The sequence below is a fragment of the Apiospora marii genome (assembly GCF_038362585.1).
Source record: "Apiospora marii strain CBS 49790 chromosome Unknown utg000003l_segment0_segment0, whole genome shotgun sequence".
NCBI lineage: Eukaryota > Fungi > Ascomycota > Sordariomycetes > Amphisphaeriales > Apiosporaceae > Apiospora > Apiospora marii.
In genome coordinates this window covers 7113160-7128862 of record NW_027117374.1, presented here as the reverse complement: position 1 = coordinate 7128862, position 15703 = coordinate 7113160, and the positions used below count along the sequence as shown (strand labels likewise).

Here is a 15703-nt window from a genome sequence, read left to right as displayed (position 1 = left end):
TATATCGACGACGCAGAAAACCGGACGAGGCTCGTCGAGGAGTTCTCGTGTTGGTCTGTGCGGTGAGGCTCCTACTTTGTGTCCTACCCCGCTATGGAACATTTGACATTGTAGGTACACCAACATTTTCCGTGACTCTCTCTTTGCAATTTTACATTGGCGAGAGGTTTACCGCCCTTTATTTCAGGAAATATACCTCAAAATGGCAACATCGTCCACTCCCCTGGCCGTTGTCCCAGATTCAGTTGTCACAGATCTGACCATATGCGTCTTTCAGACTGTTTCTTCCCCCGTCTACAAACCAGACTCGCGAATATGGCACCGCATAGAGAAAGATCTCAATCTGTATACATCTCCCCAAAGTGCATGGCTGTATGTAGCAGTAGCGAATAAAGAAGAGCTTGCAGCTGAAGACCTGCTGGTTGTGGATATCAGCGTCGGCGATCCTCCTACCAACCCTGGCTCAGGTCGTTCATGGGAGAGTCGACCTGGTGGAATATGGGTGCTCAGAAGCAGCTTCTCTGATATAATTGACCAGGCTGTGACAGAGGTGGATGTTCTATTTGGTATCGATGCCATCGACCCACGACCACAATGGACTCTCATGCCATCATCTCTCCAACTTGACTGTCAGTCTGAGGTACCAGTTGCAAGACTTAGCGTACTGCATGGCAGGGTCAAGCCGAGACCAGATGCATGGGCAACTCTAAGAGTCAAGGAGGATGGCAAATTCAAGATTGTCCAGATCTCTGATACGCATATGGTCACCGGTGTCGGGGTATGCAAAGATGCTATTGATGCCCATGGGAAATATCTGCCAGAGAGCGAGGCTGATCCACTTACGGTTGATTTCATTGGAAGGATCTTGGATGTCGAGAAACCAGACCTTGTGGTTCTCACTGGAGATCAGTTGCACCACGACATCCCCGACAGCAAATCTGCCCTCTTCAAAGTGGTTGCTCCTATGATCAAGCGTTCAATCCCATTCACAGCCATCTTTGGCAACCATGATAGTGAGGGCATCCACGCATTATCACGTGAGTACTTTTTTCATACAGTAGCCAGTACAACGAGCTAGCGATCACAATCGCACTCTTGCAAACGGTGTAAACGGTGTAGACGGCGTTACTCCCAAGGATAGTCATACATTCCCTAATAAGCATTACAGGCGCGGCACAGATGTCACTACTTCAGAATCTGCCTTTCAGCCTCTGCGAGCCAGGCCCAGAGCATGTTGACGGTATAGGTAACTTCTACCTTGAGATCTTGGCTCCTGCGCCGTCGCAGCTCCCGCTATCGACTTTATATTTCCTGGATTCGCACGGTCAAATAAAGAGCAAGATACGCAATCCCGACTATGACCCTATCAAGCAAAGCCAAATTGACTGGTTCACGTCCACTTCCCAAGCACAACGAAGCATGCGTGGGAAGGACGGTAACGGCAACCGCTTTCATCTGTCTCTAGCTTTCCTACACATCCCTCTTCCCGAGTTCGGTGACCGCCACCTTAATTTACGCAACGGCCACCGAAGGGAACCGTCCGAAAGTCCCAGCTTCAATTCCCGCTTCTACGACGCTCTGGTCAAAGCAGGCATATCAGCATTAGGCTGTGGCCACGATCACGTGAATGACTTTTGCGCTCTGCTGCCACAACAAACGCAGCAAGACGGCGAAAAAACCCCTCAACCGGGCCCTTGGCTATGCTATGGAAGTGGTAGTGGATTCGGGGGATATTGTTCATATGGTGGAATGCGATTTCACCGACGAATGCGGGTTTGGGAGATCGATACGAGTACCGGGAGCTTGAAGACTTGGAAGCGAGTCGAATATGCCATGGACAGAGTGGACGAGCTGTTGCTTGTGGAAAATGGAATGGTGGTTGATCCTCTGGGGAAGTAAACGATCGCAAAATCTACGTAGTGGGTGGAAACTGATATCGCTAAATAATGCAGCACACTCAACCTTGAGCACAACTCTCAGTTACCTAAATAAAACAACAGAAAGTAAGTATAGGGGTCTCAGTCATGAGGATCAGTCGATTCCATCCTTCCCTATTAACCCTTCTATTTCCCTTCGTGCTATGTTAGCATCCTCCTCCCGGCCCCAAATTCGAAGCCAGCCCTCCAGAACGATCATGAATTCAGGGACCCAAGAATGTTGATTTCCCCACTGATCCACAATCATCCGTATCGCCTCTCGCATGGTCCACTCTGCTTCTGAATCCCTCCCTTGGTTAAACTGGCAGAGAGAAATGATTTTCAAAGATTCTATTCTCTCAACAACTCTCCCACTATATGTCATTTGTGTTTGGAGCAGCGAACAGACTTGCAGCGCCATGTCCTCCGCTTCGTTATAGCGTCCCTGTCTATTCAAATTATGCGCCAGATTGAGCATCACCCGCGGGGTCGGGAGTCTAGGAATGCCTCTGAACTGAGCAAGGAGATCACGAAGAAGCCGTTCTTCTTCAAGATGGGTAGTGATCACGCGCTTCATGTAATCGAGACGAACAGCCACAGCAAGTCGACTGGACGTCCCGAGTTCGCTATTGAAGATATCAATAGTGCATTTCCAAATTTGCGCCATGGCTTGATCAAAAGACTCAAAGTCCAGCTCACCGAGAAGCCGACAGATCTCACCCCAAGGATGCCCCTTCCTTGTGACTGTTGCGGACATTTCTTTGATATAGTAACGGAGATAGGTAGTTACATCAGGGAACCCTGTTTGTATGAGGTGGATGAACACTTCGAGAAAGCAGGCTAGGGTTCGAGGATGCTCAGCTCGGAGGATTTCTTCGATAAGAGAGTAGGCTTTAGACAGTGCTTGGCGAAACTCGATAACCAACCCCTTTTTCATAACCATGGTAGCAGTGAAGCAGTACGAGTCGAAATCGCTGCATAGGGCATTATCCAGCTTGACGCCATCCGGAGTGAGGAGGTTCTCATGGTCGTCGAATTGCATTCTTCGACAGGAGTTTTCGAAATATACCCTAATGTTATAAAGCAATTCCTCAGAGATCCACAGAGCTTGAGGTGGTAATGGTGAATGCGGGTCGGAAACGAATCTTCGGACATCATTACGATTGAGATGGAAAACGAATTCGTTGTTGGTGAATGGGGCTTTCTTAGCGCATCGTGAGTAGGATAAGGAGACACGGGAGTTCGGCCTGGTGATAGGGCCTGCACTGCTTGGAGTCCTTGGTGGCTGCAAGAGCATGTGTGTCTTGTTGAAGACCAATGACGAAGAGGGCTGACCCAGGTTTGTCGGCGGAAAAGCTGGATGCTCCAATGCAATCTCTAGAGCATCACGATCCGAGATGTCGTGTATTTGTCCCAACTGTGCTTGTATGCTTGACGTTGTTGATGTTGCCGATTGAAGTGCGTTCGTCATATCTGTATGATGTACTCTCTTCGAGGTTGAGGCAATGCCGTGGCTTGTGGAAGATAAGACAAGGTCGGCAGATGCTGCTGAATTGGGATCTCCAGCGGGAGTTAACTGCTGGCGATATCGTCTGAAGAAGCGCAGGTACCAGTTTCCGCCAACGGTTGGTGGAGGGTAATTGCCAGTGTGGCTGCTTTGAAGGATTTGATTTGCGGTTTGTTCGATGCTACAGCGATCAACTTGGGAGATCCGCTTGAGTAACCCTTTCTCTTGCTGTTTGGTGAGCCTTTTACCAGCTGGCTTGCGAGTGCTACGCGAATGCCTGCCGTAATAACGCGATCGAAGGCGATAGTAGGGGACGTTGAATTTCTTCGCTAATTCATTAAGATTCGTTTCAGAATTCGTGCTAATTGAATTAAGGGCTTCAGTGATTTTCAATTCTGTCGCTCTATATTGAGAGGCTGACACTGAGTTTGAAGGCATTTTGAGGGATTATTTGCGTTGGGACGTTCTCATTGGGCGTCCTTGGGACTTAGATGTCCTTTTCACTGAGGAGTCCTTTGTGACTACATCAGCTGCCGTAAGGAGCCGAGCCTTGGCACGCTAGCCAAATCCAGCACGCTTTGTTTGCATTGAGGTGTCTTGCATTGAGGTGTCTTGCATTGAGGTGTCTTGCACTGAGGTGTCTTGCATTGAGGTGTCCTGCATTGCAGAAATGCTGACAACCCCCGGCACCCATGGTCATCCAATTGGAATCCAAGCCTGACCTCGTCTGGGGAACTCATTGAGGCCCTTTACCATGACGTAGCCCCTTTGGATGATCGCTGCTCGAAGAATCCGTTCTGCTGGTATAGCGACTTCTCTAAGCGGTTCGTTCGGCCATCATGATTGCTCAGGATGCTTTGGCCACGATCCCGAATGGGTTCCTCATGCCTCCCGGACCAGAGGACACAGTTGGGTTCAATTTTCCGTAGCATGCTAAAGAGTTCCTGGTTCTAGTATTAGGCTAATGCAAGACCGACCTGCCAACTAGCCCTGACCGTACCCTTGATCACGCCGGTGTTACTGGTCTGTTTCTGTCAGGTATTAGGGAATATGATGATTATGAACTTCGTCCCAGTGATACCCAGTCGATGTGTGCTAAACGGCATTATGACCCCTGACTGTAGCGCTGACCTCCCTGTTTTCATGCAAGCCATCATTCCACCATTAACCTCCGCCATCCAGAGATTACGCCAGATTGTTGCTTCATGGCTAGGTTTAAATAAAAAAAGAACAAGTAGCAAGGTCCGTGTAGCGTAAATGATACCAATGGCCAGCCGGTCGAACCGCAACGTCTGCGTATGTATCCGCAAGTCACCCATTGACTTCTCTAGCCCCATGATATGCGCCCTACAGTAATCATCCCAACAGCACACCGGACAAAGACGTTGAGCAGGCTCCCCGGTTAAGACATCTCCGGCGAGGCCTCGCTATGTCTTGTTCCGTATTTCCTGCAGGCCAAATCATGGCAACCCTTGGCTAACAAGACCACCCAATTAGAAGCTTGAAATCCATCGTTACTGTGGTCTCCGCAGAATGCTGTTGAGGTTGTCGGCTATGGTCCTGGCCGTGAAGCTGCCTCTTTACGTGTTACAACCGCTAGGAGTTATGATATCAGCGACCTGATCGGTCAGCCCTTGTAGCATGGCAGCCCAGACTCGACCGGCCAGACCCCCTGGACAGGCCGCCAGGCATCTCCAACCAGGTTGTATAGGAAGTTCACCCCTTATCATTCCGTACTTTTGCCGAGAAAGTAAAAAGAAACAAAAAAGCATCCAAACTGTTGGCAACTCTTAGCCTACATGAGCATCCAATTGTAGCCTGTCCCGCCTTCTAGATACCCGTGGATATCCCTGGCCATGACGAAGCTCTTGATGTGACCTATGCTCGAGGCATCTGCTAAGATCGTAGTGTTACTTGCTTCAAGCCGCTCCAGGGCGCATACATCACGCTCTTCGAGGATTCTCGCACGAAGTTGGGTCCGACTATCCGTAGCATGCTATTGGGCGGCTTATTCTGGTTCCGGCTCATGCAAGATAGACCTGTTGTCTGGTCCCTGACGGCGAAGCTGCCCCTTCACGTGAATTATTGGAACTAGTCTGTCCAGTAGCTTGTCTGTTGCATCCTCCAAGTCATCCAAATAATGCTTCGCTTACCCAATTAAGTTACTTTCCGATGACCTTGTCTCCCCATACATCAACCATGCTTCCATACAAGATGCTGATGGTTGATCTTTACTGGGGGTATGTCGACCGGTACCTGCATTATCTAAGGGTTGTAATTGTTGATATCAGAAAATCATACCCCAACAGTGTGCCATGATATGTGTTTGACTATAGATTTCGTAGGTACGATTACCGCTGAAGTCAACATAACGATCCGGTAATCTATATAAGCTCTATGGGACTACCATGGCGGTCACTTGGTTCGACTAGTTCTCCGCCTATCAAACCATTTCAGTCATCTTCTCTTTCTGAAACGACTCTACAAGCCGTCAATGTTAGTTTGTCAATGAAAGGAACCCAGTAAAACATCACAGACTGAGACCAACTCAAGCTGGTCCTCAGAATAAACACCTGAACGTGGCAGTGAGCCTATTCCTCCCTATCGTGAGTCGTTTCAGGGTCTTCTTCTCAGTAGCAGTACTGACGATACTAGAAGATTCAGCCAGGATGTACGACGCTGTGACATATTATAGTGAGGAGCAAGGAGCGGATACTGGTGATGTCAAGGGTAACGGCCCAACGGGACCAGTGAAGGGCACGAGTAGGCCTGCTTAATTATCATCATCTTGTGTGGCTGGCTTGGTTATAAGATTGAAGAGATACTATTCTTTCCCATCCACCCAATCCCAATCCTTCTCGGTGAAAAACTTTATCCAGACGAAACGCTCCTCCTCTTCATCTGTTGTGGTTATACACATATCTTCCTCTATGATAGATAGATGTAGCCGATTATCCGACTGGAAATACTCATCTGTCCTGTCCCTGACAAAACGTGGCAGAGTCTGATCTGATTGAGTCCTTAAAAGATGCATGACAGCGCTGATACGGGCCTTGAATTCATCTTTCGGGGCACCAGACTGTAGCGACAATGCTACGGAGTTGAAGCGTAGAGGTTGATTAACTCGCTTCTCGAGAATTGGGTGCTATTCAAGTATGTAAGCGAAGCTTCTTAGCTCTGTAGGAAGCTGCTTACAATGAATTCTCCGACATCAGACACTAGGTCAACGAGTTCGGGAGGAAACTGTTCAGCTATTTGTGCCACTAGCTTTCCCCTTTTCAACGGCTTCTTTGGGCATCCGTTCCAATCGAGCCGCCAGGTGCCTTTCCAACGTTCTTCCAGATCCCTCCGTAGAGGTATAAACGTTGGCTGATTGACATATACGAAACTCTCGAAGTCGAAAGCCTCAGGTCCTACCGCACACATGGATTGACTCGGAGTAGCACTCGAGTGAAGGTGTGCACTGCCCCCTGAGTTTGCTAAGTGAAGAAGGCTTTGAGCTCCATCAGAAACGTCGTCCCTTCCATATCCACCCGGGATCCCAGGTATGGCAGGCCTCACACCAGAGTCGTGATTGGGCAGGTCTGCTGTCCTCCTATTGCCTGTATGAGTTGCAGCGGTAGAAAGGTTCGCTACATTAAGTGGCAGATTGAACGTGTTGTCCGCTGGACTCCCGTCTTCACAAGAGGGGCCCTTCTGCGATCCTAGAGCCAAGCTTGGAGTTACTCTACCAGCAGGGAGCTCACTCCACTGTTGCTGATTGGTAAGCCGAACGGCATCGTTGCATCCCAGATTTTGCGCAAGCCATAGTTCCCAAGATTGGCTTGTTAAAACATAGGATTCTCCATTTGGCCTCGGCTCGGATGCATATTCCTGCGCTTTCTCAAAAAGATGGCCTAAAAGGACCACGGTGAGTCCTTTGAACTGGCCAGCAGCTGTATGAATCCCCCGCTGCTCCAGGGACGTGATCAGATTCTTGCGATGATCGTCATATCCATCTGCCAGGGGCCAATGTTCTTCTAGCCTGGACATCCGTTGGATTAGTGCGGATGATCTTGACGTAGTGAGGACTTACGTTGACTTTGGGATGTCGCGGTTCGAGAACGCTATTAGTATATCAAGGTTTCCAAGGTCGGATAGGAAGCGGCAGTAGCGTTTACCCTTGCGAACTTCCGATTCGGAAATTTGGTTCCCGTTTGTCAGCGAAGCGGGGACATCGTCACGCCCAAATATAGTTGCCAACATATACATGCCTATCAGCCCAACACGCCTTTGTCTCAGCTGCACTTCCTTCGCCAATACATCGGAGCGGACTTATCCCATGTGCTGTCCCTGGACTAAGCGGAGGAGGACAGATGGGAAGTCATCTTCTGGTTCTGTTGGACATGGGTCGAGGCTTTGGCAGGCTTGCCTGCGAAAGAATGTATTGGGGTCCTGCGCCCAGAGGCGGGTGAAAGGCAGAAGCTCTTGAACAGGAACTATAGGAGTGTTGTTTTCTTGGACTCGTCCTAAACGGGTTTTCGCGGTGTCACCAGGTATTAGGGCACGGTCTCGCGTAGTCGATGGTGTAATGGGTCTCGGAGCTCCATCGATGGTAGTTGTAGATATGGGGTCTTGAGCCTTGGGCGGCGTTCGTCTGCGAGCAGGCCCTGAGCATTCGCCGGTAACCTCCGAGAGAGTCCGTTTTCGTGTCTTCGATGGCGGTTTCGTGATAGTAGGGTTTGGGGTTTGATCTACGGGCTCCGTGATGCATCTTCGCCTCGCTGGGGGTAGCGTGTGGAAGAGGGAGCGAATAATGCCGATGAACTCCTACAGACAGAGTAAGCACCTGAAAACAATGTATATATCCTGGCGACTTACCGGTGCCTCCAAAAGTTCTTCCCTTCTATCATACTCGTGGCAGATGCTTGTGAGTCGGGCTGCCAGAAGTCGAAACTCTGTCATTTCCATGATGGTTATCTGATGACAATGCGACATCTCGTCCGATAACAGATTCAATGCTTATCAATAGAGTGGATCACGCTACGTCCAATCTTGTCACGTGAAGTATGGAAGAACCATCCATGGGCGAATTTCATTCCACAATCTCCCCGCTGAGCTCTCGGCTACCTTTTCTCAATGTCTCAACGTACAAGCACATCTTTAAGGACCTGGATGACAGCATTACATGCACTACACCTACTCTGTGAATTTTTCAAAATTGAAACCCCGAAAGTTAATTTCTATTCCGATAGTCTCCTAGGATGATTTCTTCCACCTAGATGCAAAGCTTGTTGTTCTCCATGAGAAAGCCCCAGATACTGGGCTTGCACTACATGAAAGCACGAGTGGTGCGACCGAATCATAGATCCCTCAGAGTGAAGTATCGATCTACGACATTTGACCAAATGTTGTGGAAATTCGCTCAAAACGGCAAGCAGGTTTCAGCACGGACCAAGTTGTCTCCATATGCCATATTGCTATCTGCGATTTTTCCTTTGTGCACTTCTTATGTACTGCGGACCGTGCAAGGCTTCTATCGGTGTTGTCTCATCACATTTCCAACATCTACTCTTGATAGCTAATGCTGATGCGTATTTGGTAAGCCATTGTCCGACGAGATAGTTTACGGCGCACCCACTCATCCAAGCATGCATGCAACTCTTCTCTCTGAAAACCCCCACCAACCCAACATCACAATCCACCAACATGTTTGTCCCAAGGAGTTTCGACATCATTAAACCAATCTTCCAAGACGCCAGGCCAATCGGTTGGATGTACTCGGGACTAGCTGATATGTAACCCATCACTCGGCCATCAGAATCCAACCCGCCAGGTCCTGTTCCGGCACCTGTATTGGATGCCTTCCAGGGATGGAAGGTGAGTGGGCAAGCTCGGGTGAATGGCCAGATGGGAAAAGGAAAGTACAACGGCGGCTGGATGATCATTTGGGACCCCTGTACATGAACATGTTTTCGGAACACCCTCAGGACCACCGTAGCAACCTCCTCTCTTTGCGATATCTGGGTACTTCCGTGCTGTGCTGACCTTGGCTTGCAGGGTTAGGAACGAACCATGCCGCCGCCCAGTCTTCGCGTCTGCCTCTGTCACACTCGACTAGTGATATCTGTAGGGGTGATTTTATCTCCACACTTCCTCCTTCCCCCCCTGGTACTTCCGACCGTGCATGATGTCCTCGTCCCGGATGGCCCGCGGTGGTTTGGACGCCACTATTGCTGATGTGTGGGACAGAACCTCCACTCTTCTCTTTACCATAGTAGGAGGTTGCCCTCATATTATGCACTATTGGAACTGTTCAGAGCTCAGGTACCTGGCCGTTGTTACGCTTGGACTCCAGAACAACCTTGTTGGGTCGCGGTAAGGAACTCAGTCGATCTCATCTCCGAGGGACGTGTCGGAAGTCTGGACCCCTGATCATGACTGCTTGTCAAAACGCTGCAACATCTATATAAGTCCCGAGTTTTTCTGCATGGCTATGTATCCTGCAAACTTATGCCATCCTATTAGCCATGGATTCGAATTTTGTTGACCGCCTGATCTTCAGGGGGGCGTGCCACACCTCTCGCGGTCGTCTTGCCTCAGCCGTTTTTCTTTTCGTAAGTGATCCAACCATTCTACTTACACCAACTAACTGTTGCAGATATGTGCCCTCTCTTGCGCTGTCCTGCTCCGTCTTTGGAGACGCCGTATCCAATATGGCAACCTTGAAGCCGATCTTGAGAAGAACACTTCCCATCATATCTCTCTGGTCCTGTTGGGCGATGCATGCGTTGGAAAGTCGACACTTGTGGCACGATTTCTGAGACACAAACCGGAGTCGAAGTCCGAAGCAACTATTGAGGACATATATCACTTCACACTGAAGGGAGGCGACACTGTCAAACTCACAGACACAGCTGGCGTCGACTTGTATCCTTCGTTACGAAATGAAGCTATTCGGAAGGCAGACTGCTTCATGTTGGTGTTCGACGTGAGGGATAGAAATAGCTTCGTCTACCTGGAAGCAGTAATAGCGAGCGTGCAAGAGGAGCGCAAGAACGTGCTGCCCATGTTGTTTGTGGGCAACCGGGCCAGCGAGAGAGGGGACAGGGTGATCACAAAGAAAGAAGGAGAGAAATTGGCGCTAAAATTTGGTGGAGAATATATGGAAGTGTCTGACGACCAAGAGTATGTGGGTGATGTCTTCTCTGCGGCCTCTTCAACGAAACAAAAGCCTAAGAACCCTCTTGAGAAGAATGTGTATTAGCATTATGTCGCTTTACTTTTGGCGGATTCATCGCCGCAGTTCGTAGTTATCGAAGTTGAGGGTGATTCTCTTTCGTCAAGGGGTTCATCTCGTGGTTAGGAGTTTCTCGTGACACCTGTTCTTGCAATGTGCCCTTGTCGACCCACCAATTCCCCGGTCGTGCATGCCCCACACAGTTCCCTCTCGGATCAGGCAGGTACCTGGGCCGAGTGTGTCGATGCACCCCACGCTACGTCCCGAGAGTGTGTGGGGTGCCACTAGCGCCGATTTTCAACGTCCTTCCTTGGCGCACCAACCCAAGGGACGATCGCGATGTCTGGCCGCTCCTACGAGAGCTGGGCCGCGCCCCTTGGTTGTGTTCTCCTGGAAGACAATGGGGCTAGTCGCTTGCTGTGAGTCTACTTATACGGGCTGGTCGCCTTTCAGGCAACCACAGCCTCTTCCCATGCAGCACCCTTTGGTTGCCTGACTCTCCCATCTCGCGTATCAGATCGATCTCGTTCCTGCCCGTCATGTGCGACTACACCCAGGTAGGACGGAAGCCTTGCTGGGTGATCTGGTGCTGACCGTTTCCAGGTCGAGTACTCGTGCGGCCATTTCCGCTTTCGCGTGCAACGTTGGTGCGCCCATTACGAGCGCACTCACCACGTGTGCCCACCCAACATCACCACCGGAGAGCTGAGGTGAGTGGCTGACTTGCGCTACCACAGTGCGGCGCTGACCGTGACATAGGGGCGATGAGCTGTGCACCGACTGTCGGCCTCACAAGGAACCGTCATGGATGGACATGATTCGGCGATCGATGCGCGCGGGGCAGTATGTCTAGTGGAGTTCTTGTACGTAGTGTCACAATTTGGGTTGCGGTGGTGTCTATAAATTGACTTTCCCTCCATATCAATTCTCATGGTGTCTTTCCCGTCGATTCCTACGTGATCTCAATAAGTCGAGGCCAAGGAGGATCCTTCCAGTTTGGCGTAGGATGGAGTTGGAGCTACGTTCAGCTACCCGCCCTTACAACTTCCTTGTATACGGATTTTATATGGATTTGCAAGTAATACCTAAAACTACCACCACCCGGGAATGAAGATCGCCACAGCCCCTGGCGCTGCACCGCCGACACCTTCGTACTTCTTTCAAACTGTGCTTATATGATGGCGTCCTCGAACCAGCTGCTGCCGAGAGCTCGGCGAATCCGATCTTGACAGGAGCTGCGCAGCATGGGAGTCAAGCGTAGACAGGACCAGTCCATCGTCCACGTACAGCGGCCGTGACTCTCGACGTGACGTCGGTATCTGGTGGCTGCCGCAGCAATCAAGGTCTTGCCAGTCTCGGGATCTTCGATACAACACTGACCACAAAGTGGGAGGTACACTACGTCAGTAACAGCGGACGTCCAACTGGAACGAGTGCTCTCCCGAGCCATCATATGATGGCCATGCGGGCTTACGGCGTTGTGGGAGGGCAGAGGAACGTCGGTTAGTAGGCCTCTGCCATAGCATACCCTCCATGGTAGGGTGCGTGTCATGCCATGGGGCTCCACACCCATCGCAACGGATGGGATCCTATACGTCAATGCAACGACAGTAAAAGAAAGCCTCCCCCAAGGGGCTGCTGCTGCAGCGGCCGTCCCGGCTGAAACTTTGTCACAAATGGCCGACGGCATACTTCCCTCATTGGCCTAGCCTATAACAAGAGCGCTGAGATGCCGTAGTGCGCACCGCACAGGTAGGAGTCTACGCTCTCTTCCTTGATTCAGCTCGGCTTCCAGTGACTTCCCCCAAACGGCTCGTACTCCGTTTCGTTCCCTTATCATTTCTTTTTCCCAGTTTCCTCTTCTTTTTGCGAAATGAGACTTCCTGGTGGTTGATCAATACGACACTGGCGCACCTGTTGCCACTAATTGGCCAGACAAACACACCAGAGACTGATCAATCCCAAGACAGAAGCTACGTCGCATAGTTCAATCCCTCGCTACCCCTGTACCTCTGTTGAAACCCCGCCCCGGACCCCTTATGCCTGTTCCCTCTCTGCTGTCTTAGCTTTATCCCCTCATCAACGACGACCTTCCAGAAGACGATGCCCTGTGTTTCGCTACACGCTCCTCCCGCTCGTTTGCCAAGCTGAGGAGATCGCTGTGGAGATGGGAGAGATGGTAGACCCACGACAGAGTCGGGGATGGCGACGACTTCTTCTGATGGCCACTGCCTTCGCATCTTGAACGTCGTCACACATTTGCTCCCACTTGGCAAGGAGTGTACCAGCTTCATCTTCCCGTGCGATCCCTGTCAACGCTCCGAGACATGCATGCACAAGTCCATCGCAAGGTAACTCAGGGCCCCCGGACACACGCCCACTCAGGGGCACCCTTGTTCCTTCGTCCTGATCTCTCACTTCATAAATATGCAACCAGTCGCCCCCAGACTTCGAGGGCAGTGTCTACGTCAGTATCGAACCGGGACCTTCTGCAATTTTGGCACTCACGGCCCTTTGCCTTTGTCATACCATTGGCCAATCAGTGCTTCCGTTTCGGACCATACTTGAGACCTTCCACACGTATCCCGCTACACTTACCACCGCAGCTGCTTTCGACTCGGAGAATCCAAAATCACCATGCCTGGCAGACCTGAAGGATTGGTCCTGACCGTGGACCCAAATGTCATCCACAATGTTGACACTGCCAATGCTCAAAACCTCTTCAACATATGGACAGCTACGTTTACTTACACGATACTGGTGCAGCCCGGGCTGGCACTAACTCTCTCGGAAGTCTTCTCTAGATGCGCGGACTCCGTCGAGCGAGGCCGCAGGTTAGAAAACCTCAGCTGGAGACTGTGGAATCGCGAGACCTTTTGCTGCAACGTCACCGAGGGCAACCTACGGCAAGCAAAGCCCACTCCCATCGCCCCCTCCACAGCTCCCAAAGACGATCCCGATGTACGAATACCACAGGTCCCTCAACTGTCTGTCAGCGTCGACTCTGCCGCTGAAGACGACGGGGCGATCGAGCCCAGCTCCGAGTTCGAACCGATGGAGGTTTCCCGACCCAGGATTCTGCGACAAGACTCGAGCGCGAGCAATCGCAGCCGCGGTCGCGAGCGCCACATTACCTCAGACCACTTGGAGAAGATGGTCGCCTCGATAATACAAGACAAGGAGCTGGCCGATATGTCCTCACCATCGCTCGAGCCCGGGTCGGACGTCCCCCAGCCAGCTGATTCCTCCCAGGATGTTCAACAGACACCCGACCCACCCACAACACCGGCGGCTGAGCACTCGTCTTTGGAGGCACCGTACGTTGTCTCTGTTTCCGTGGCGTCAGGTATTGCTTCCAGCAGTAGTGAGCGCACTCCAAGCCGCACCACTGTCATCCGCGGCTTCTCCCCTCCCAAGTCTCCATCCCTGCCCCGCAGCTTCGCAGCCAGGAACCAATGAAGCAACTCGCCCTCGGCAAAATCCCTGAACCCCAAGCTGCCCCCACCTACCGGCCGGTCCAGCTTAGGAAACAACGCGCCAAATCCGCCCTTGGTGGCTCCCAATCTAGCGACGAACAATCGGACAGCTATATCGATGAGAGTGCCATTGGCGACGACGAAGATGGCTCGGAATGGGAGGACTCGATTGAGGAGGGTGGTAAGGAAAGCATGGATGACCCGGTCACCTTAAAGCGCGTGCCATCCAAGCCCAACCTGACCTCTCACCGGTCGAACCTCAGCCTAATGTTTGCCGCTGGACAAGAACAACAGTGCTCTCGCAGTTTGGATGGCGCCAATGCCTCGCAGTCTACCTCGACGACGCGGCAAACCGCACGAACTCTTCAAAAAATCCCCACAATGAAGGCTACTTCGCCCAATGATTCCGATGACAGTGGTTTGGAAATCAAGGGTGGCATGGGTCGGACTCCGTTGAGGCCTATCAAGGAGATCCCTCGCAGCACTGCTCAGCCTATTATGACCAATGCCAACGCTGATCAACGGCAACCAGCATTGTCACCCCGAACTACGAGACGCAACATGCTGCACCATGAATTGACGGAGTCCCTCCGCCGACAGCTGCTTTGGGAGCGTCAGCAAAAGACATCTACCGCCAACGCTGTGCTCAAGAGGCGGCAGACATCCCACGACATGGCCAACCTGAAGCAGTATCCCGAGAAGGTCTACATGAACAAGACCAAGAAGAATAACGAGGAGCCCAATGCGACCAGCTGGAACCAGTACCTGGAGCGTGACGCCGTTGGCGGGTACCACGCTCAGGGATGGTGAGCGCCCTGCAAGCAGCCAGACTGAACGGTTTTGTATTTATTGCATTGCGAGACGGGTGGTTCCGGAAGAGGGTGAAAGCATATGGTTGGCGTTTTGTCGGCGCGGGTGCATTGTTGCATCTTGCTTCATAGCGCAAGGACCCCTATATCCATGGCAACACTGGGGAAGAAATGGCTTCCCTTTGCCGCAACTTCCGCACAATTTCTGCCACGAATGGGAGATGGGCATTCCGAAAGCGCTTCGTTTTCTGTTCCACGTACTCGTAAATCACCTCATCTGTCTGCATTCGTAGATGGTGGTTCTTTTAGTGATAGCCTTGATGGATGCACAGCACGCGCCCTCGCTTATGGCGTCCCTTTCTGGTGACACAAAGAGAGATCCACAGCTTTCCCTTTTACCTCGCAGCTTCCAAAACTGAAGTCTCAGGTGGTGTTCCGATAGTTGAATTCTATTGGAGAACCGTACATGCAGCCCAGGTAAACCTGCTAAGTTTATGCCAAGGGAAAGGTGGCAATGGAAAATGAGCTACGAATGCCTATAAGCTAAATGCAAGCTGCAATACGGAGGGTCCAAGGTCGTTCCAGGTAGTCAGAAAAAGAGAACGAGGAAAGCCCCAGGAGATTGCCGTTCCGCCGCCAACGCAGTCAGGAATTTGAATCGATAGTGAAGTCTAGGATCTTCGGTTTAATGCGCACAAGGATCATGTATCTCAGCCACTGTCAAACCTGTACTATACTCAATGATGTACTGCTCAATCAAATGGCGTCGGAGATGA

At 51.2% G+C, this 15703-nt stretch overlaps 5 protein-coding genes across 5 annotated transcripts; 3 read left to right on the top strand and 2 right to left on the bottom strand.

The window, feature by feature from the left end:
• Positions 1-202: 202 nt before the first annotated feature.
• PG985_005731 (phosphatase DCR2) lies at positions 203-1899 on the top strand (the record flags this gene model as incomplete). Its single annotated transcript, XM_066825500.1, has 2 exons — positions 203-1037; positions 1169-1899. The coding sequence occupies 2 exons, from the start codon at positions 203-205 to the stop codon at positions 1897-1899; spliced, it is 1566 nt and encodes a 521-aa protein (XP_066688660.1).
• Positions 1900-2031: 132 nt separating this feature from the next.
• Positions 2032-3861, bottom strand: PG985_005730 (tc5 transposase DNA-binding domain-containing protein; the record flags this gene model as incomplete). The annotated part of the gene is made up of 1 exon (XM_066825499.1): positions 2032-3861. One exon carries the CDS (start codon positions 3859-3861, stop codon positions 2032-2034), a length of 1830 nt encoding a protein of 609 aa, XP_066688659.1.
• Positions 3862-6247: 2386 nt separating this feature from the next.
• PG985_005729 (uncharacterized protein) lies at positions 6248-8373 on the bottom strand (the record flags this gene model as incomplete). Its single annotated transcript, XM_066825498.1, has 5 exons — positions 6248-6568; positions 6619-7447; positions 7499-7704; positions 7762-8232; positions 8284-8373. 5 exons carry the CDS (start codon positions 8371-8373, stop codon positions 6248-6250), a joined length of 1917 nt encoding a protein of 638 aa, XP_066688658.1.
• Positions 8374-9932: 1559 nt separating this feature from the next.
• Positions 9933-10669, top strand: PG985_005728 (uncharacterized protein; the record flags this gene model as incomplete). Its single annotated transcript, XM_066825497.1, has 2 exons — positions 9933-10019; positions 10064-10669. The coding sequence occupies 2 exons, from the start codon at positions 9933-9935 to the stop codon at positions 10667-10669; spliced, it is 693 nt and encodes a 230-aa protein (XP_066688657.1).
• A 2610-nt stretch (positions 10670-13279) lies between these two features.
• On the top strand, positions 13280-14928 carry PG985_005727 (uncharacterized protein; the record flags this gene model as incomplete). Its single annotated transcript, XM_066825496.1, has 2 exons — positions 13280-14006; positions 14060-14928. The coding sequence occupies 2 exons, from the start codon at positions 13280-13282 to the stop codon at positions 14926-14928; spliced, it is 1596 nt and encodes a 531-aa protein (XP_066688656.1).
• Between the last annotated feature and the right edge of the window lie 775 nt (positions 14929-15703).